This window comes from Rhipicephalus microplus, chromosome 2 (genome assembly GCF_043290135.1).
Source record: "Rhipicephalus microplus isolate Deutch F79 chromosome 2, USDA_Rmic, whole genome shotgun sequence".
Taxonomy (NCBI): domain Eukaryota; kingdom Metazoa; phylum Arthropoda; class Arachnida; order Ixodida; family Ixodidae; genus Rhipicephalus; species Rhipicephalus microplus.
The window spans coordinates 168304243-168325761 of record NC_134701.1 but is presented as its reverse complement, the minus strand read 5'-3'; the positions used below and the strand labels follow the sequence as shown (position 1 = coordinate 168325761).

The 21519-nt window shown below is 44.2% G+C and overlaps 1 protein-coding gene across 1 annotated transcript in view; it reads right to left on the bottom strand.

Annotated features, from left to right (window-relative positions):
- The window catches only part of LOC119170573 (uncharacterized), a 34522-nt gene extending 13258 nt beyond the window's left edge, over nucleotides 1–21264 (bottom strand). The window contains exons 1-2 of the mRNA XM_037421771.2: nucleotides 20984–21264; nucleotides 2256–2323 (exon numbers count right to left, since the gene is read on the bottom strand). Of these exons, the coding sequence (XP_037277668.2) occupies nucleotides 2256–2323; nucleotides 20984–21047 (132 nt within the window). The 5' untranslated portion in view covers nucleotides 21048–21264. The remainder of the gene's footprint in view (nucleotides 1–2255; nucleotides 2324–20983) is intronic.
- Nucleotides 21265–21519: the final 255 nt, after the last annotated feature.

Below are 21519 nucleotides of genomic sequence, written 5' to 3'. Positions count from 1 at the left end.
CATCGGAAATGCAGCCGCCGCAGCCGGGATTCGAACCCGCGACCAGCGGGTCAGCAGCCGAGTACCTTAGCCACTCGACCACCGCGGCGGGGCATAGCAAAAGTGCAGGAAATGCGGTGTTCTAGCAAACCAGGTCAACCTGGCATCCTATGAGTGACGTCATTACGCAGATAGTGCCATGGTATGTCTTCGAGGCCAATACGCTAAGCGTTGGCCTGAGTTCGTGCGTGAAAATTCCTACAGTCAAGGACGTACGTATGCAGACTGCAGAGACTGTCGTATGCAGCTTGTGCTACTCGAACACATGGGCGTCGGCACGGGGCTGCGAAAAGGGCACCTGCCCCCCCTCGAGCCACACAAGCACTTTGTCGCCACCCAGGCCATACCAGCACTTCCCCTGGCCACAGCTGTGGTTCCCCTTGCTGAGCTTCCCATTGCCACAGCTGCCACAGCTGCTTCCATATACACGAAATCCTGCCAGCACGCATGCTCGGACACCTTATTTTAGAGGGTCCTGCAATCACGACGTAGCGGGAATTCCTAAGTAGCTATTGAAGGCTTATTGGACCTCAATTATCGACCCTTGAGGACTGCCGTTTTCCGGGAGGGTGCACTGCTTAATGGGACGAGGCCTATCGAGCTCTACTAAGATTCATGAAGGAAACTGCGTAGGCCTCGTTTATAGATATTTTCTTGTGAAATGTGCATTTAATGGCGAAGCTATTTCTAAAGCCGTGGGTTTGTCCATACATGTCTTTTGTGACCGGTACGTAACCACCCCGTGGTATGACTGACTCAGCAAGTGGCGCTAGTGTGAGTGAAGTGACAGACAGACAGACAGACAGACAGACAGACGGACGGACGGACGGACGGACGGACGGACGGACAGACGGACAGACGGACGGACGGACGGACGGACGGACGGACGGACGGACGGACGGTCGCACAAACGCTTCGTCCCACTCATCATCATTCACTCCGTGGATATGTTATAATTGTTTTCTCTCCTTTCAAGTGGCCCTTGGCAGCCTCTTCCCACGATATGTACTCTGTTTTCCTGTCTGTTCGTGTTAACGGAGGAAATAAATAAACAAATAATATATAAACAATAATAAATAGCAAGAATAAGAATAACTATATACTAATTTATCTTAGTAACAAACGACGTGCACACTACTACAAGTGCTGAACTGAGCAACCTCGAAACGATAGATCATAAAAAACGAGTGCAAGCACGCATGCAGAGCATTTTAAACCTGCTCGCCTATTCTGTTTATAGAAATATGGACCAGGTTAATTAGTGAGCATGGAAAGAAACAATTGGCCTGCAGTGAGCATATCAATCAATAATAAAATGCGTCTAGTCTTGATTCCTCTCATGAAGAACGTTGATGGGCTATGCCGCGCTAAAACTTAATATATTTTAAAGCGGCACCACAGTTTAAATCGTTTGTATATGAGATTTCTTGCGACCATAATTTGAGCACTATAATCGGTGTAATGCTCCAACCTTCACTTTCATAGAAAGGAGTACCAGATTACTCATACTGAAAGCTTCAAGTATTCACCAACGAATAGGTACATCTCCACTTGAACAGCTACACTAGCAATAAAAATTTAACAGAAAAATGTACCATGTACAAAAAAAAAACGGCAGCATATCCACTGATTCAATAATGATGAGTCTGCTAAGCGCGGGAATCACTTGTCCTCTTCGAACCACGTACACAAAAATTTCAAAAGTTTCTATACGTTTGCTGCATACACATGGTTCAAAGTCGACAAAAGATGATGTTTGGATGGGTAGCAGTAGCCGTACATTACGCCTTCGCCGTTTTGCAGCCGCTTCGCGCGCTCTCAACGCCTCCTGGTTCACTTGAGGGCGCCTAGCCTACTCGTAACCGGCGACATTTTGAAGCGGGTCCGCGAATGGTGTGACCTACCATGATGCTTTCTTTTCAGCCAGACTTCTTCGTCATTGACAGTACTATTTTCATAGTTGTCTGTGTGCCATTTACACACATAGCCACCTTTTACTCAGTTCTAATTTCTTTTTTATCCGCCAACCACTATAGGCACACCGTGCCTTCGGCACATCACATGCAGAATTTACTACAGAGATGCAAAGGATCAAAGATATCACATAGAGAGACCTTTCTTACCACTTCACATATTGCCAACGTGGCGAAGCACACTGCCTATAGATGCGCGCAATTACTGGGAGCAAAAACTTGCTTGTTTGTCCGCTTGCTTACCTCACATAGCCACGCCGCTGACACCAAGATTTTGTTGTCGTCTGCGGTCTGTGCACTTGCAAAGGCCACTGCAAGCAAATAATGAGACAACATCCATCAGTATATCAGTCACACCACCTGCTTATCAACACTTAGAGAGCGCGTCTTGCAGACGCGGTTGCATTTATTGCACAAATATGACTAGTATAGGGAAAGAGGGAAGCAGTATATTGAGAAGGCTTCATTCAATTTCATGAAATTGTTTACTAAATATGCAAATAGAAGTTCATGCCACTTAATCTCAAGCCTCAGAGAAAGATTCACTGATGAATAGTTATAAAAAAACAGGTTACATATAAAAAAAATATCCTTACAAAACAAAAAAGACATTTTACACATATTATAACTCTTCACAAGTTACTATAGCACTTTTATTGCACTAGAGTAATGGCGCATAGGAATGCTCAAAAAGAGATTGTGAAGAGAGAACGTGCTAGTCGAGCCATCACAGCTGCTCACGTATGCATGAGCTCTAATGCATGACCTTTTAATAGCAAAAGTAAATCATTACGACGACTCCGTGACAGAGGCTGTTTTAATACGGTAACGCTGTTGCGTCAGTATGATGACGCCGCGACAACTGAAGAGGCGGTTTTAATAAAGTAACACTGTTACCAGAACACGGTGCGTGACCGGGAATTCGGCGAAGCTGTGGAACATCCAATCTGCAACTTATCTGCTACATGTACTCTTGGATAATGCAATATTGCATCGACAACGCGATTACCATAAAGGTTCAGTCGTGAGTGATATGAGAAAAAACACTTCAGCTGAATTTCAGAGGTCATGGCGGCAAAACCCATTTTGCACGCGTAATAGTTTGGATTTATCCAAGTGCTACTCCAAGTCTGGCATGTCCATAAAGCTCTAGCATGTCAACACATCCCATTTAGATGAGAAAATTAGAAGTAATCATTCACAAGACACTGATTCGGTGTTCTCTTCCCCATTGCTCGTGACTGTATTTATTCTTCTAGCCAACAGAAAGGTAGCCTACAAATCGCTGTCGTCTTTTGAGAGCTCCTAACATTTTAGCTATGTTTAGAGGCACTTATGGTCCGAATATATAGTCATCACCACTGGGGACCATTTGTCCCACCGCAATAACTATTATTTATTTTGCATGTCTCTGCTATCTTCAAAACTCGGTACGAGCCACTTTCCCGTCAAAAAAATGCTCTTTCACGCTTATAGAGCGCATGCCATTCGTGACCGGAGAGCACTGAAAACTTGGCGTTGAAGCAAGGAAAGGCACGCAACTTTTATTACTAAATAAAATAGAAGGACGCCCTGAATCGTCGCAACTGTTTTTTTTTTTTTGAAGTGTGTACACAACGTCAAGTTGAGAGCACCGCACTCTCAACTACCTACATGGGTGAAGAAAAACAGTTGCAACGTGCTGTTTTGTTTTTAAATCTGGTAATGCGGAAGAGCGCAGTATTCAACGTGCTCACATTCAAGCTATAACATTTGGTGCACACGTATGAATCATTGAAGCAGGAAATCTGGCAGCACGATTGCGATATTGTCGGGCCAAGAAGTGTTTGTCACAGTGACATTGACGAGTTAACTTTCCTGACGGTTGGAAAGCTCCACGACTGACTATTTTTTCACTGAATAAATAAATAAATATATAAATAAACTAATTAATTAATTATTAAATGAGCCCCACTGCACAAGCCATGTTCAAAGCACGTTAGTGTTGCCTTTTATGAAAATTAACTAGCAAAAAAGCTATGCCTTCAAGCTTTTGGAGCAAATATAAACCTTAGTGGAAACAAATCTCCGTTCATGTTTGTGCACTCTTTTTATGTTTTCGCATCTAAAACTCAGCACGGTCAAGTCATTATTATCAATATTTTTAATCTCGTCTCTGCATAGAAATCTCACAAAAATCAATTCATTGGTGATCTAATCAAGACCCTGTCTGTGCCTCTTTGTTAAATCTAGCATAGCCGGGTAGCTGTTCAGTAATTCACGTTGTTTTATAGATTACGGTAACCGTTCTTTTCCGGAAAGATATATGTATTCGTTAGAGATAACCAAAAAATTACCATTGTAATGATGTAATTTTTCTAAGTTCCCTACATTTCTTTTTACGAGCTTGCTGCAGAGAGGTTGACGTTTATGTTAGTTTGGCTGCTCCATTTCTATAAGTTCTGCAACAAAACAAAATAATGGTTACCCAAAATAGAAGATGAACAACAAACAAAAAGACATTTATCAAGCCTAAACTAGTTTAAAAAATCACGTGGCAACTTACGGTTCAGTTGCTTAGCAACGTGACCGTATAGCTGCGCTCTGCTTTCTAAGAATCAAGGCCGACTGCATGCCGCACGCTTCTGGATAGTACGGAGTTTAACTCGTCATCATTAAAGATTCACCACAGTTTTTTTTATTATATGTGTGTGTGCGTGTTACGTTGCTTCGCACGACCTAGCAGTGATGTTGCCTGCTCACCACTAATGTCTTGGTTACGCCCTTCGAAGCGGAAGCACTTTAACGCAATGGTGCTGGTGGTGGTACGAAGAAAGGAAGAAAGGCACCTAATTTCTGTCAGCCATAAGATGATACGGCGCCGGGTCTTAACGTAATGCAGCCGGGTGTACACGGCGTAGTGCTGCATAAGACACCTGTCTCGCTTCTTCGTGCGCTTGGAGGGGTACTGCTGCCCCATAAGCAAAGGTCTGCAACAAAGTTTTCAAGAACTCGCTCCCCACACGTCGTTTGTTCACAGTTAACACAGCTATACCGTAACGCTGGGCTAATATTCAAACTGTTCGCAGCGATGAACCTTGGTTTTTGCCGATTTAAAGGCTGCTGTAGTTAATATATTGTTAGCCGTAAGAGTAGTACCAGGAAAAAGAAATGCGTTTATTACGTACGCGCGTGGAAAGCCAATGCACCGTATCAGAAAAGCCAATATAAATAAATCAAGTCACGCCACACCGGGAAACCAATTTACTCACCTCGTCGAAATGCTACTTCGAAATACAGTCTCTGCTCGTTAGAGGAATGCGTCTACCGTCAACGTTGATGCCATTGTCAAAGCTATCACTCCAACGGTATACTAATGTTTTTCTGTCCCACCTCTAGTGGACGACGCTTGTCAGAACGAAGTGTGCGATACGATTGCACGCTGCACTACTCGCATTAAAAATGTGGTGAATTGAAGAGGTGAGAAGTGAGCTACATCTCAATCACAACTTTCTGACGTATATCGCGCTCACATTTCCATATATTTTTTTTCCTCCTCTCCTTATAGGGTCGTTTGGTTCTCAGTTCCACCCCAACCCTCTACCCCCGGGAAACCGCCCTGGGAAGAAGGAACGAGCTGTACTGCTGCCCCCTTCCCCGCCGTAGTTGGCGCTTAATGTGAAGACAATGTCAGGCCCACACAATGCCAGGTCCACAATTTTGTCGCGTCTTTATAGTCCCATTATTTGTGTGCTTTTATCAACAATGTCGGGAGCATAGCGCGTATACTCCTACAACGTAATAGTTTGCTAATGTTTCAATGACAGGGTGCCAAATTTAACACGTCACTTCTTCTCTTAGAGATGCTCGCGTGCCAACTTTGCAGATGGCGGATCTGAATCGCGTCATTTCCTTGACTGGCAAGCGTGCCACAGCTGTAAGCTCCTAATCAGTTCATTTTTTTCTCACTTCCACTGTTTTTTCCTTATAAAAGGAAGACGCAGTTATAGCAGATGTTTGATTGCCAGAACTCGCTACAGGTGACGCAGCACAACCACTCTCCTCCTTATAAGTGAACACATAAATGACTTTACGTCATCGCAAGTCAGCGTTATGCGTGCAGAGGCGCTGCCTGTATACGATACCACGGTCGACAGAACGTCATGCGAAGTGTGGCAGCTTACTCCTTACCTACCAGTAACAGGAATGCTTCAGCGAATTTGAATTTTCCATTAGCCTCCAAGCGCGCGAAGGTCAGGGGGAGCGGCTCCTAGTTTCGTCACTTGGGCAACCCTGTCCCCGTAACACGTTCCTTTTACTCTCTTTTTTTTTTCTCTCTCTTTTTACTCCCTGTTTTGCTCCGTGTATAACACGCAGTCACCGTATATCTCTCCTGACACGGCGTGATTGGTCACCTTCGTATTTCACACCTCACCGGAACTCTGACCTTGGGCCAGCGCAGCTGGTGTGTAGATTTGCTATCGAGCTCATGGGGTGCGATTGCACCGCATACAAAACGTGTAGCGACACTCCTACAGCTCGTCACTCAGGACACCCTTTTATACAGCTGTCGTGTTTTTGCGAAGGCGCGACGTTTTCTGTCGAGTAACAAGCGCATACGCAAGTCCTCTGCTGTAGCCGGCGTCGTCAAACGCGATAACGTCGCAGTTGGCACCCTTGTTTGTCAGCCTGAAAGTTGCACTCCGTATGCGTCACGTTCCACACTGCACGTGCTACCACGTGAACGAGGTAATGGAGGGCCGTCCGCCGAGAAAGGCGCGGCGGCCCTTCAATTCCGCAAACGCCGCTTGCGACTACCCACGCCGTCGCGACCGCGAAGGTCACCTCATTAGAGCCGCTGGTCCCTGCCAAATGTTTTCATACGGTCGGCTCTGTACCGAGAGCAGTTTCGCTCGATACTGACCGTGGCTTATTCATTCTCGCCTGATCACTTGTCATTGAGAACGTTGCGCCTTGCATAACACGGTACACCTATCATGCAACTTGTTCAATTACAAGAGACACATTTAGTGTTTGTGGTGTGGTTATGGAAAGGGTTATCCTGTGTTTCTAGTCTGTTAACTTTTATGAACGAAACCAACTTTGCCTCACGTTTCTGTACATCTTTCCATGGGGCTACTTCATTGCGTACCCGTTTATTTTATTTATTTATTTTTCTTCCTTCTTTACTACCATTTTCTTCCTTCTGCCGTTTATCTGCATCCCCCGTCCCAAAATAGTAGGCTGGTGTTGTGTTTCTTTTGCAAGCACTTGTCAGCCGGTTCACTCCCTATTTTCTCGGCGTCTTCGTCTTTTTGTGTATTCAAACTGAGTTATTTGATCAAGTAATCATTTAATTATTATTTTGTCAAACTATGTATTTGTGTATTCGTCTCAGAAGCTCTATGCAGCTCCGCGCCACTTGTGTCTTGAAATCACAAGGAGCAGTTCCATCGTTTCAAGCAGCAGCTCAAGCTTCAAGCTGCAGTTTTATCTTTTCTGGCCTGCCTCCACCAACTTGGCGTAAATCAAAACATATTCAAATTGAGAATGATAAATCATTCTGTCTGCTAGGCTCTGCCACTCAAGCCACCACATAAGACACCTCTGCCGAGTTCCTTGTCACCATGTTGCAGTGTTGCCACTTCAAAGACCACACGCGATCTTTTCAAAGATTATTTCTGCCCATAGAGAATGCCTCCCTTTTGGCTTCACTCCCGCAACAAGACCAGCGTCACCCCCGTGGTGCCTACAACAACCACAGGTGTGCCTCACTATTCCGGGAATAACGAACAAGAGCCATAATTCAACAGTGGTCCTACGACAGGTGACATTGTCGCTACTCAACAACAAATACGGCCAGAGTACCCACATTTACACCGATGGATCGGTCTCGGCTGACAGCTCCACAGGTGCTGTTGTCATCCCGGCGTACCAGGTCACTATAAAGCTCAAACTGTCGCATAGGACAACATCCACAGCAGCGGAGCTTGCCGCCTTACGTGCTGCTATACTTTATATCGCGGAAGCCCGACCTCAAAAGTGGGCTGTGTTCTGTGACTCCAAGGCATCCCTTCAGAGCTTGCAATCAGCTTTACGACTGAGGGAGCATCAACAACTAGTGAATCAAATAAGAGAAGTGATTCACGAAGTTTTATCGAAAGGACATGACTTGGTGTTCCAGTGGTTACCGGGACATTGTGGTATTGTCGGTAATGACCTTGCTGATAATGCTGCCCGATCCGCCCACGCGGACGCCCAGACAACCCCAATTCCATTGTCGAGGACCGACGCTGCAAGGGGCCTTCACTCGTTCGCTAACACCATGTCGGAAACTTGGCTGAGTGACCCCAGTGTCAGGAACCGCCGCCTACACAAATTGGACCCATCAAGAAAGCTTCAAGTTCCATCGGACCTCTCTTGCCAGGATGCAACTTTACTGTGCCGCCTGTGGTTATAGAATATACTTTTACAGCGCAAACATAAAACGATCCACAAAGAAAGCGACGACACACACCAGCGCTGTGTGTGTCGCCTGTGGTTAGGAGTAGCTTTTACAAAGGCGTACTCCTTTCGCATAGGAATGGCGGATAGCTCCCGATGTGAATCGTGCGACACTGACGAGACAATAGAACATCTACTGTGTTCATGTGAACGTTTTGCGAGCGAACGCAACTTGCTACGCGAAACGTTGGAGACACTAGACAGTAGACCTTTTTCCGAAGAGAAGATACTTGGCTCATGGCTCTACGCGTCACTGGCCAGCAAAGCGACGCGGGCACTGCTAAGTTTTCTAAAGACGACCGGACTACGCGACCGCTTATAAGCGTGCAATGGACAAGGTCACACCTACATACACGTTGCCCTTCACTTCTCTCTCTCTTCTCCTTTTATCCCCTCATCCCTCCCCCCAGTGCAGGGTAGCAAACCGGACGTGCGTCTGGTTGACCTCCCTGCCTTTCATTTCTTTCCTTCCTCCTCCTCCTCCTCCACCAATTGGCTTTGGCAGGCCTAGTCACATGTACTGTTTTATTTGAAGAGATAAAAAGTATATTATTATTATTATTATTATTATTATTATTATTATTATTGCGGGGTAAGACGAAATGAACGAAAAAACAAGTACTCATCAGGAGCTTTTCGTTTGAACATCAGCATTTGATGAAGTCTTACATTATGACACTGACAGCATGTACAAGACAATCTATCATTCGGTCACCCTAGGTTAACGATAATGTTTTTGTTTTGTTTGTTTCCTTCTCAAGAAGCGGCTCAGCGTCTAAATGTTACATAGATCTATAGCTACAAAATCTTTACACATTCATAACAATAGACGCGACTGCACTACGCCTACGCAAGCTGTGCGCGGTGTTCGGTGCTTACATGTAATATTGGACGGGTCACCTTTCGAACGCGTCGAACGGTTTTCACAGCCTTGTGTCAACAAACTTGCGCACGGATGTGGTTTGTTGACAGATTCGACAGCACATTTTTGTCCACTCACAACGTTTGCAACAACACTGCTAACACACACAAAACAATATGTTCGAACAGAATCAGAAAAATCTTGCTCGATATAGCGTCATTCGTGTTCCGCGTTGGTTTGCTTTTGTGGCGTGACAGTCGAAAATAACGGGGAAAAGCTTCCAACGGGATCTTTATATACGTTCAAAATATCCGGGTCCCAAAGCATGGCGAAGCCGCCACTGTGTGGGCGGGGACGGAAGCAGGAAGTGTTCGCTGGGTACGCTTTAGTTAAAAGCGAGTGAATAACATTGAAGTACTAAATGTTTTTTTTTGTCACTAAGCTAGCTGAAATTCTTCGAAATGACGTCTTCCAAACGGCATATGTCTATAACGCTTGTAGATGTGATTAACCAATCACGCTTCGGCTCCTTCTATCTTACAAAAATGGGCAAGAGCAGAACGACGAGTTTGTGTCAGATATTAGAGCGTGTATAAGCATACGATATGTAAGTTTAACTCGTCTTATGTCAGCTACCTTCAATGAGGGCATCTGTAGCATCCATGTGGGTTCGAATTCCATTGTTTGAACATTTCTAGTGCAAATAGTTTCTCGTGAATGCAGGCCGAGCTGCCTGTATGAACTTTAGTTCAAGTAACAGTGATTGCTAAGCTGTCTCAGTTTATCCAAGACAGAAATGGATGCGTATCTCAAGCGAAGCGTTTCCAAACCTGCTGACATCTTCCTTTATTTTCTTGGGCATGCTTATTCGCAAGTTGAACCTTAGTAGAGGCTGAGTAAGGGCAGTGTTTAAATCATCGCTTTCATTGGTTACTTTCAATACGCTGTAGCCTTTTAGCTAAAGTGAATTGATAGGATACGAATACTCACCACTGAACCTAAGGCTTTAGCATAGTCATGTTCGTACATGACTAGGCCACCACAAACAGCGCTGCTCTTAATTAAAGGACATCTAGCAAATGGCGCCACTTTGCGTCATTGGTAACCATAAATAAATATATGCACATAGCTCGTCTTTGCGCAGTTTTTCTAATCATAAGTAAATTAAGGGGGAAAGGGCGGGGGGATGTTCAAATGTATTGAAGCCCCACTCGCCATCTTAAAGTGTGTGCGCGCAGCGACATTCAGCACAAGGTGCCCGACCCCTCCGGCGCGAATTATGATACACTGTCTGCAAATTCGTCCAATAGACAAGATTCCAGGGCCCTCAGTATTACATTACGAGAAAGAAAATGAAGGAATGTGGTGTTTTGTGTTCGTTTAAGTAAATAATGCTAACTAGCACATAATCAAATATTTTATTATTCTGTAATCATTTGGCTTCAATCCTTGCACAAGAATAACAAAATATTAGGTTCGAAATGCATGTAAAGTTTATTTCTTGGTTGTATTCACTTCACTTGAGGAAAAAAGAATATCAAATACTGAGTTCAAAATGTATCCACTGCGTATTTTTGGTTATATTTGTTTCGAGCGCAAAAAAAAATACTGTTCACGTTAGTCTTGCAACACGGAATATTGAACGTTTGCCGAACATAGTACGGTCTCTGGCAAACTGATTGTCTGCGGTAATATGCAGCAGAAAAAAGTTCAGTGACTACTGGTTATCCACTCAAAAAGCCTGCTTTGATGTGTACTCTATCGAGCCATTTCAAGAAACACGCACTGCGTGATGCACCTCCAAAATTCATGTGTAAATGTTTAGAGGCACCCGCTGAAGCTCACGAAATTCTTCCCTGCTATACTGCGTCGTCCTTGGATTGCCCACGGGGATGCAAATGAACTTAGCACTTTTGATGCAAATACAATTGATCATGAACATTCGTACAAGTATACCTATTGTTGACAACAATCCTAAAAACCAGGCCTCCTTTCTTTAATCTCCTCCTTCAAGAAAGTTTGAATATTTGAGGTTGTTTCTCATTTACCTGGTGTGCGGATCTCACATTACGGTAACACTGAAGTTGCTCTTCAGCGATTCTATTGTCACAAACTGCAAACTTCAAATGCTATCCTACGCTCCTCACCTACTCGAAGCACCATATTGGCTTCCCGTACAGCAACGCGGCTTCAGTTCTTACACTGAAGTGAAATGTGTAAAGCTATTCTGACTAAGATGACTCACTTTCAAAATGACCGCTCTGCGGAGCAGGTGCAGGCGCACGTACATCCTCAAATATACGCCTCTTGTTCCTTTAAACTCTCCAGCTGACGGTCATTTGCAAAAAAAAAGGGGGCGTATATTCTTCCTCCCACGTTCACGAGGATCACGGACAGGCGACGCGACGACGCTTGACCGAATGCGCGAATTCCATTTCACTGTCCGACGACTTTCCGCGAGACCCGCTGAACGCTTCTTGAGTCCTTGGCCATTTTTCCTCGCTGCCACTCTTTCATTTTTCCCATCGCTGAGCCAGACCATCCGACAGTTCCGTGAAGGACACGAGCGCCCACGCACTCGCCCCCGATATCTCCACGCACGTATACGGCGCGTCGTGCTATTGTCTCACTTTAAAATAGAAGTGTGTCCTATGGGGATGTCGCTTAACGGCGAAAGTAAAACAGAACGAAAGAGAGGGCCAAGAAAGTATGCCGGAGTCAATGTCGAAGTCAAGTCAATGTCGAGTCCTTGACAAAAGAACGATGTCAATGGGTAAATATTCCCTTCGCATAGTTTGCGGGAATTATGTATTTGTGAATTAATCTTTGTTTGCTTGAAAAGCAGTGCCAATACATGACGCTGACTAATTATGGCATAAGAAGAAGACAACTAGGCGTTCACAATAACCTGGCCTTAACATTAGTTTTTTTTTCTTCACGCAACATATAAGTAGAGTTCCCAATCACCTTTCTTTGTTTGTCATTCTTGTTGAAGTGCTTCACGGTATTGAAAATGGAGGCAGAAGCTATCGTATACCCGAAAGAACTCGTCGAAACTTGGCAGTTGACTTCCCAATTCAGACCACAAAAGTTCGTGGCTGGAAGTCTCCACATCCGATACCGAACTGAACTGCCACTCCGCCCACAAAGTGTGGCCGTTTATGCACCCAGCAACTGTGTCGAAAATGTGAATCTTGTTCCTGCCAAACTTCAAAGCTTGAAGAACAATCGTTAATCGTCTTTTATTGGCTGCTATACGGCTAAATTTGAAGCCTCCATTTATAGAAGGCAAGCATTTGCGTAGTTTTCTTTGACGGCCACGAGGAACCTCTCCTTTCAATGAAAATCTCTGCTGGGCGAATTGTCGTGATGCTGAGGATAATTGAATCACGTGAATTCAAACAAGGGTGACAAATCTAAACGGAGCAGCACGTATATGCTGGGCTAGTGATTGCTAATGAGTTCAACATACGGCTATTTAAATGCTTTCACAGGTCCACGTTGACCTATTATCAGTATCTGTATCTGTTACTTATTATCTGTGCATATCGGTCTTTCTTTCCTTTTTTCATTCATTCTTTTTCTTTCTCAGCCTGTCTCACTGCTTTTCGTAGTGAAACTTCGATAACGCAACCATGCACGCTTGCTCAGGAAGAATAAGCGCGACTACACCTGAAGCAAGTCGGCAGACGTGCTTTAATCACCAAAACTTTGTTTCTAGGAGACATTAGGGAAAGCAGAGAAATTTAAGAGCTCGTTTTACTTTGCTAGGTACAATAATAATGTGAGTTAACAGAAAATAGGGCTAAGGAAACTATTCTGGATGTTATTTGTGGCAATTGTGAGATCAATGTGATGAAAGTAAAATGAACGAGCAAATAACTTCCTGCTAGGAAGTACCCTAACCTGCAACCTTTGAATTATGCGTCCGTTGCTCTACCAACTGAGCTATACTAATGGCCATCCTCCCAGTCCAACTCATTGTGTTTATCTATGCACTTAACCCTGGTGTGTTAGACAGCACTGATAGCAGTTATGGCGGCGAGTGTGAATTACTCTGTTTCTGGCATCACACTATAGCACAGGCTCAGTTTACGGAATAGCAAGACCCGTCGTTTCTTAGAACAGTGCGCCCAAAATATTTTGACCTATAATTTCCGGGTTGCTGGTTTGGTCCCTGGCAACGCCAAGTTCTTTTTTCGGTCGCTCATATATATATATATATATATATATATATACTTTTTCCATATAGTTATTGTCTGTTCTCATTATTTATGTATGATTGCCAACCACGTATACTCCAAGTATTTTAAACTATTCCCGTATTCCTTGCGTAAGCCTTTGGAGACAAGACGCCCCTACTGTGTTTTATTTTTTCCTCGGTTGCTAATACATCACAACTTTGATGGCTCATCTCCCGAAGTTCTCACGTGCAGTTCAAGTCGTAGTTTGTACTGCCACACGTCTTCTATGTTCCGAGGGGGGCTCGCACTCAGATAACTGAGCTCTTTTCGTAAAAGTGCGCACACCGAAATGCCAGTGATCTGTCGGTAGTCCAAATAAAGCTTGGGAGCAGCAGTCGTCTCCTAGGTCATATTTACTGGATATATACGGCGAAACTTCTCCCTTGCTTGCGTAGTTGTCAAGATCAGTGATATTGAGCTGAAGTTTGGCATGTTTTCGTCTTTCCGGTAATCTTTACTGGTCACTATATCTTTAGTGTGCAGGCAGACACGTAGATCCATAATATTCTTTTATGTATATACACATTCCACAACTTGCGTTCCTATTTTGCACTTAAAAGCTATTTTATAGACGATTTCTAGAATGCAGTATTATTTTATTATAGTTGTATTTAAATTCAAAGGTAAGGAAAACCATAGGTCAGTATGAATTATTCTTCAAAATTGTGTGCAGCGGACCCCTTCAGCGTGAAGTGAATTAGGATAAACTGAAAGTAGTGTTTCGTGCGTTATTGAGTTCCTAACGCATTATGCCGCATAACAGAGCTCTCCTTGAGGACTTTATTGCAACATGTAGCTGGTGAACCAGCACTATCAGATGACTTGCGGTCGAAGAGAAAACAGTCAATATACGGACCATGCGTGTCAATTATACACAATGTCTGGGTCGCTAATCACCGAGATAACAATCAGAGCTATCGGATAGCTGTGAGGTGTCTAGTGTATGTTTATAGCCATGGAACTTGGACGTTGCAGATAGAAAATCAATTTTTCCATCCATAATATACACGCAAAGTTACTGCGTAGAAATGGTATTGTGTATTGTTCCTTCCAATATTTTCAAACGCCCGCAACGTGCAAGAAAAACGAAAACTGAAAGGCTATTTCACACGCAGCCGAGTGACATATTTTTATCATAGTACTCTGCTTACCAAAAATAGAGAGAGATAAATAGAGAGGAAAGGCAGGGAGGTTAACCAAGCTTGGCTTGGTTGACTACCCTACACTTGGGGTGGGGGAAAGGGAGAATAATAGAAAGGAAAGAGATAGAAAAGAAGGGGAGTAAGAAAGAGAAGGATGAATAGTCAGCTCGAAACTACACAGCATGGTGTCGCACTGTTTCTTCACAAGCGGTCGTGAAGTGTGGTGGTCCTTAAGAAGTGCAAGAGGGCTTTCGTGGCTTTGCATGTATGGGAGACCGTCAGTCAAGGTCCCAGGATCTTCTCTTCTGTAAGCGGCCGTGAATCCAGCTGACGGAGCTTGGCTTCCATAATACGTCGTTCAGACTGGTATGCTGGACAATGGCATAGGATGTGCTCGAGCGTTTCCTCGCAGGCGCAGATGTCGCATGCCGAAGTGCTCGCCATTCCAAGGAGACGAAAGTACACATTCGTAAATGCCACGCCCAACCTCATGCGTCACACTAAAGTTTCAGCGCATCGTGGGAGCCCGGATGGCAAACGAAGTTGCAAGTTTGGGTCGATCGAATACAGGTGCGTGTCGGAGAAACCCGGCGTATTCCGTTGTAGGAGAGTTGTACGGCGAGCAAGTGATTATAGTCGCCTTGCAGCGTCCGTTCTCAAGAGTGATATGGGCGTACGCAGGTCCTGGTCATGAGCCGATCGAACAGCTTCATCCGCGCGCTCATTGCTGACAATTCCGCAATGACCCGGCAACCACTTAAATACAATATCGTGACCTTCCGCGAGCGCTTCGTGGTAGTCGTGTCTTATTTGATAAACGAATTGTTCGTGTAACCCGTGCTGCGTAACAAACCGTAGTGTCTGTAAGGCTGACCTCGAGTCGCAAAAGATGGCCCATTGATTAGGTTGCTGCCAAAGAATGTACTTTACTGCACCTTGAAGCGCTGCGAGCTCTGCTGCTGTTGACGTCGTGGTGTGAGAGAACTTGTACCAAAGCAACACATTATCAGATGGAACAACCACTGCTCCTGTAGAGCTGTTGGAATTAGGGGAGCCATCGGTGTAAACATGTATGCGGTCGAAGTACCTTTCGTCCAACAAACGCAAGGTCAATTGTTTCAGGGCTAGTGGTGACATGCGCGCCTTCTTAACCATTCCAGGAACTGATAAGCGCACGTCAGGTTGACAAATACTTCATAACGCAGCTGCTGGATGCATCGCAAGTTTGAAGCCAGACGGTAATATGTCCTGATGTTTTGTCACAATACCGCAGAACGAATTATGGGGCCTCTGCGCTGTCAAAGACGCTAAATGATGTGACGGTAGCCGTGATAAATGCCGAATGTGCGCTCTCAGCGTCTCGACAGTGCTATGCGTTGTAACCGCCTGTTCTTGTGCGATAACAATTTTTTGCCATTGTCGACGAGCAAATGAGCCCCTTTTATGGAGGTCCACTTACGATAGGATACAAAGTTCGTTTGACAGCAGCGACGAATAATCAAGTACAATGCGCCAACGTACGCCCCTCCCCGCTCAGAGGAGTTGTAGAGAAGCTGCAATTGTATAGGTACATTATCTTGGTCATCTCTGTGTTCTGGGTTAGGATACCTGGCATGGGGTGACCAAAGAAACTTCAAGTAGGACTTCGTTTTAGAGATTTAGGAACGCAATTTCTTATTCCACCCCACATATAAAGCCTCGATAATATTAGTTAGCCCATGTTCTGCAATCCCCGCGGAGTTTTGCCAGCCACGCTCTGTCTTAGAGCGGAGCTTTCAATAGCTGTTCCGACTGTTATGTGCTGGCTTTGTTCCCTTGCTCTGTTCGCTACTATAGCGACGATGGTCTACAGTAGACTCATACATACCATCACATGTGTAAGTATCATCCAAAATATGCAAGTCATAACGTGTTTTTGTCTGCTCGGTTTGTTCTGGTGCGTGGCACTGAAAAAAACATTACCTAAAAGACCAACTCCTCTTTTTAATCTAAGGCGATGGCTCGTACTATATCAGCAACAGTCTGCAAGAACGTCTCGTGTTTGTTGTGAGCTGCTGCCCATTATTTCGGTTGCGCTATACACTTATACGCTTGTTCGAAAGAGCGAAATATTCGTCTTCCCATATATAACACAAAGCTACGATTCCTCATAAAATACGCTTTTGTAGTAGATGAAAAATTCTAGAGTTCCATAATGATGCTGGTAGCGGGTTAAATCCACAGACGAGGACTACCATTTGAACTGAGAAGTATTTTTGTCATGAATCAGTATGAATCACCTTGCAACGTCTGAGTATAAAAGTGCTAATGATATGTTCTCAGTTTATGCGAGTGTCGTTATAATTGATATTCATCATTCCGCATAAGCTTCCCTCAAATTCGGCTTCAATGAGAACTTCGCACAGATTTTTGAAACGCACTCATGTGGCGCCTTATTTTATAAGCTTACTGCCATTAGAGATCCGAGTACACCTGTATAACCAATGTGCCTGTGCGGCAGTTGCTGCAGATGTACGTTTTTTTTTTTTCTGCAAAATGCATGCATATGACCAGGCTCATTTATGTGACACTCTTGACACGAGGTTCATATCCCTTGTTCTTATCCTAGCATGACAGGGCTTGATTGAAAGCGTTCCCAACTGTAACTTTATGCAATCAACGGAAGATATGGACCCAGCTTTCGCAGGAAGTAAGCTCTGTTTTCTTTAATATTTCAATACAACCACTCCTGTTTCGTATATATATATATATATATATATATATATATATATATATATATATATATATATATATATATATATATATATATATATATATATATATATATATATATATATATATATATATATATATATATTTATGCAACATTACTCGATTCCGATCTCTGAAGGCAAATAAAGTAAACGTGTGCAACAACAAACGATATGTTGTTCGCTGACGCAAACGCACCGACGTCTTTTTGTCTTTTTTTTTTCTGCCAGTCTCCTGTGGTGATATGGAGTTAGGGCTTACGTAATGCGACGCCAGCTGCTTGAAGAAATTGTATCATGCTGCTCGTACGAAGCTTATAGAAACTAAGTCAATCACAGAAACTTGAGAGAGCAAGTCTTTACGAATGTCCGCTACCACGAAATTGCACCGAAGGGAGTGTTGCAAGGAATGCTTGCAACTATGACGTATAATGCTGTTTTCATATGGATTTACAGGAACTCTTTCTCTTTCTTTTTTTTTGTTTTGCGTTCTATCATGATCACATTGTCACACCAAAAGGAACATTGCGTGCCAGAACTGCGTCCTTATGACATTAAAACAATCCGCGCATTCATTCGTATTTAGCGAAATGTGCAATGCGCGAAGAACAAGAAACTGCAAATATCATCTCTAACGGTGGGTAAGAGGAGCACGAACTTCATGATCCTGAGGACGCGGCGAAAATTCGGTTTGGAAGCAAAGTAAGATAAGGCCAGCGGGGCGAATAGCACAAATAACACTGCATATGCACGGTGAGCGCGTGTGTTCAGTCGAGGATAAACTGGTCGTACAATGAACAACAGCACCCGCGTGGAGCATCGTATATGAATAGCTCTTACACCAGTATGTGCTCCGACTTATCAGTCGGAGCACATACTGGGATTCGCGGAGCGGGCCACACATGCGGTAATCTCGGCCGTTATGCCGACCGAACGGGTGCGGTATGTTGCGGGACGAACGCAGCGCGAGAAAGAGCTCAGTGCGGGACAGATAAGACGCGAACGTCGTCGTAAACTCGGTTCACCGAACCCATGCTTTTTACGCAATGCATTGAAAATGAAAAGAATGGTGAAAACAGAAAGTGCGTAACTTTAGATTTTTGTGTGTGTGTGTGTCAGAACCAACACAACTGCTTGTATTTCAACCGCAGATGGATCTTGGCTATATGAATCGCAACGTCTGTACTCAAGAACAAGGCCGTATATTTTATGTATGCCTTTTATTCTTTACTCAAAGAAGTGTTTGTTTTTGTTATTGTTTAGTAAATTTGTTTTGCTTGAAATTCGACGTGGTAGTTTCCTGCAGACTGAGCGGACAGCACTGATATGTGGGTGCATGCAAGGGGATCGGCGGGGTTTTGCCTGGGGGAATTCAAACCTGTGTTTCATCGCGGCTGGGATAGGGGAGAATGCCACTGTAGCCCGGGCGGGCGCAAGTGCTGCCGTGGCTTAACAGGCAGGGGTGCGCCGCTTTTCAGCACCCATGCCGCCGCCCATGTGTGCGTGTTTTCGCGTATAACATTGTAGCTGTAGTTTTCAAAAGTCTCTACAAAGAATGTCAAATTAATGGCGCTTATGTCTGTCGTGCTTTTATTTATTTATTTATCATAGTACCCACAGCGCCCAAGGGCATTACAGTGGGGGGGGGGGGGGATGTAAAATTTCAAAACTGAATACCAATACTCACACTTCTGCAACATAATAACGCAATTCATTGTCAACTATACCTAGCGGCACGTGGGAGTAGACAAAACGGAGCAGCTTCACAGTAGCGTTTCGACCCTGCACATCCTCGTGAGTACACTACCCTGAAGTAATCTTGAAAATACTTCATGTGAAATAGCCTCTGCTACTTCAGAAGGCAACCTATTTCACCGCGCTATCGTCCTTGGAAAAAATGACTTTTCAAATGCGTCAGTGCGGCAGCTTATTTTCCTTATCTTATTGGCATGATCTACTCGCTGCAAAACGTAGTCCGGCTTGCAAAAGTATCGTGAGGGGTCCAGACCTGTGCGGCTTTGAATTATGTTGTGAAAAAGTTTCAACCTTAGATATTTATTTATTTATTTATTTGTTTATTAAATATACCCTCAGGGTTTTCACAATACAGTGGGGAGGGGCATGTTACACGTAAAAATGGGAAACGACACTTGATAAATATATACAAGAACTAAATTTCAATAATTGGCAGAATATACCAGAATTACGAAGTATTGAAGAATGAAAAGAACCCTTTACTGGAAAAACATTGAATAAGTTACATTTATTTAGGGTTAGGAGCGCTTCAGGTTATTACTCCAATGACCTATTTTCATTTGCTAGTGCGATCGTACCTAAGTCCTGCTTTACAATCTTTCTGTAAGGGCACATTAAAAGCCCGGAAAGAGGAATAGAAAACTTTTTACACGCCAAGTTCTCGCTGTGCATCCGCTTTGTGTTTCAGTACAATTGATAGTGCCGCCGCGATTAAATAAATCTTAAACCTCGTCTTATGTTAGACGGCGCCAGTGATTTACGCTTAAACAGCTTAAGTGAGGGGTCGTCTGAGATTTCTAAGGCCTTACATAGCTGTAACACACTTATCGCCAATCGTGATGATCAATGACATCTATATTCGATGCCTCATGTTATCCGTATCGAAAATATTTATTTGGCTTGAATACACAAAATATATGAAGACACTGAGGACATAGCATATGGACTGGCATGTGAAATTAAGCTGTACCCTCAAATTACAGCTTAAGCAAAACCATTCTTTTATGCATTACAAAGAAATTTCTTTACAAGGCCCTGCAGGTGTAATAGTTACGCTTTAGTTACTTCTTTAATGATGAAAAATATATTGAGGTAACGGAAGAACGGCATCTGTGAAAACCAGAAAAGCAAAAAATAAAGCGAAAAAGAAAAATTTGTCGCTTTCTCGACAGAGACATTTGCTTTTGGGAGCCAAGGCGTGAAAAATGCTTTAATTTGTCCTACACTTACTTCAATATGACCTTATATCGAATATCATTTCGGTAAAACTCTATCCATACACATCGCTCCTCATGACTTCCAGAACGTAAACAATTGTTTTATGCAGAAGTGGTCTATAGACACAACAGAACTTAAGCCCAACACGAAGGGTTCGTCACACGTAAACTGATAAGTTTGTTAGATGCACAAACTCTTGAAATCTTCGGTAGAACAGTTCATGTATCTAAACGTAATCTAAATTCATTGTGCAGTCCTCTAAACCACCTCTTTCTCCGTAAGTTCACACTGATTGGTCAATATCAAAACCAATATCAATGAATTAACGAAGCTAACCATGCCGGATGTGTTCCCCGAATCAGTGAAAGTCGCCACAATGAGACAAAATTTCTCGCCGTACTTTGAAAGCTCTCGTAATCAGTTGCCAAGCGGCTAATCGAGTATGTAACGGTCGACGAAAGTCAGGTAGGTCGGTACGCGAACGAGGCGCTGCCTCCTTACGCTGTCGCTCACTCACCGATCGCAGCGGCCGTGGCAGCGAGCAGCAGAAAGCAGAGCGGGGTCGTCGGGCGCTGCGTCATGGTCGTCTCGGTAGGACGTTCGGTCTGAATCTAAAAGGCTGGGCGGTGTGGTGGTCCCCCTGGGCAACCTTGCTTCGCGAGTCTAGGCTAACTGGGTTGGGCCTCCTCTATATAGCACTGGGCGCCCGTTCGGCAAAAAACTCTCAAAACGGGTCGCCGCTTCTTTGCTCCCTCTCTCCCGCCTCATCGGTTCCACCTCTGTTCTCGCTCGTCGACGCTAACTCTTCTCGCCCATTTCGGCAGCCACGTCGCGCGCTGGCGTCTGGACAGCCAACACCAGATGTGCGGGCCCGAAGAGACACACGGTGGAAATCTGAGAAAGAAGAATGGAAAGCAGCGGGCCGTGGTGTTTACTTTTGTCTTTCATTTTTTTCCCCTATCTCTCTCACTTACCTATCACTTCTTCTCCGACGTCATCTACCATAACGCCCTTCCACACTCACCCACTCCACTGGCGTTAAGGGGTGCCACG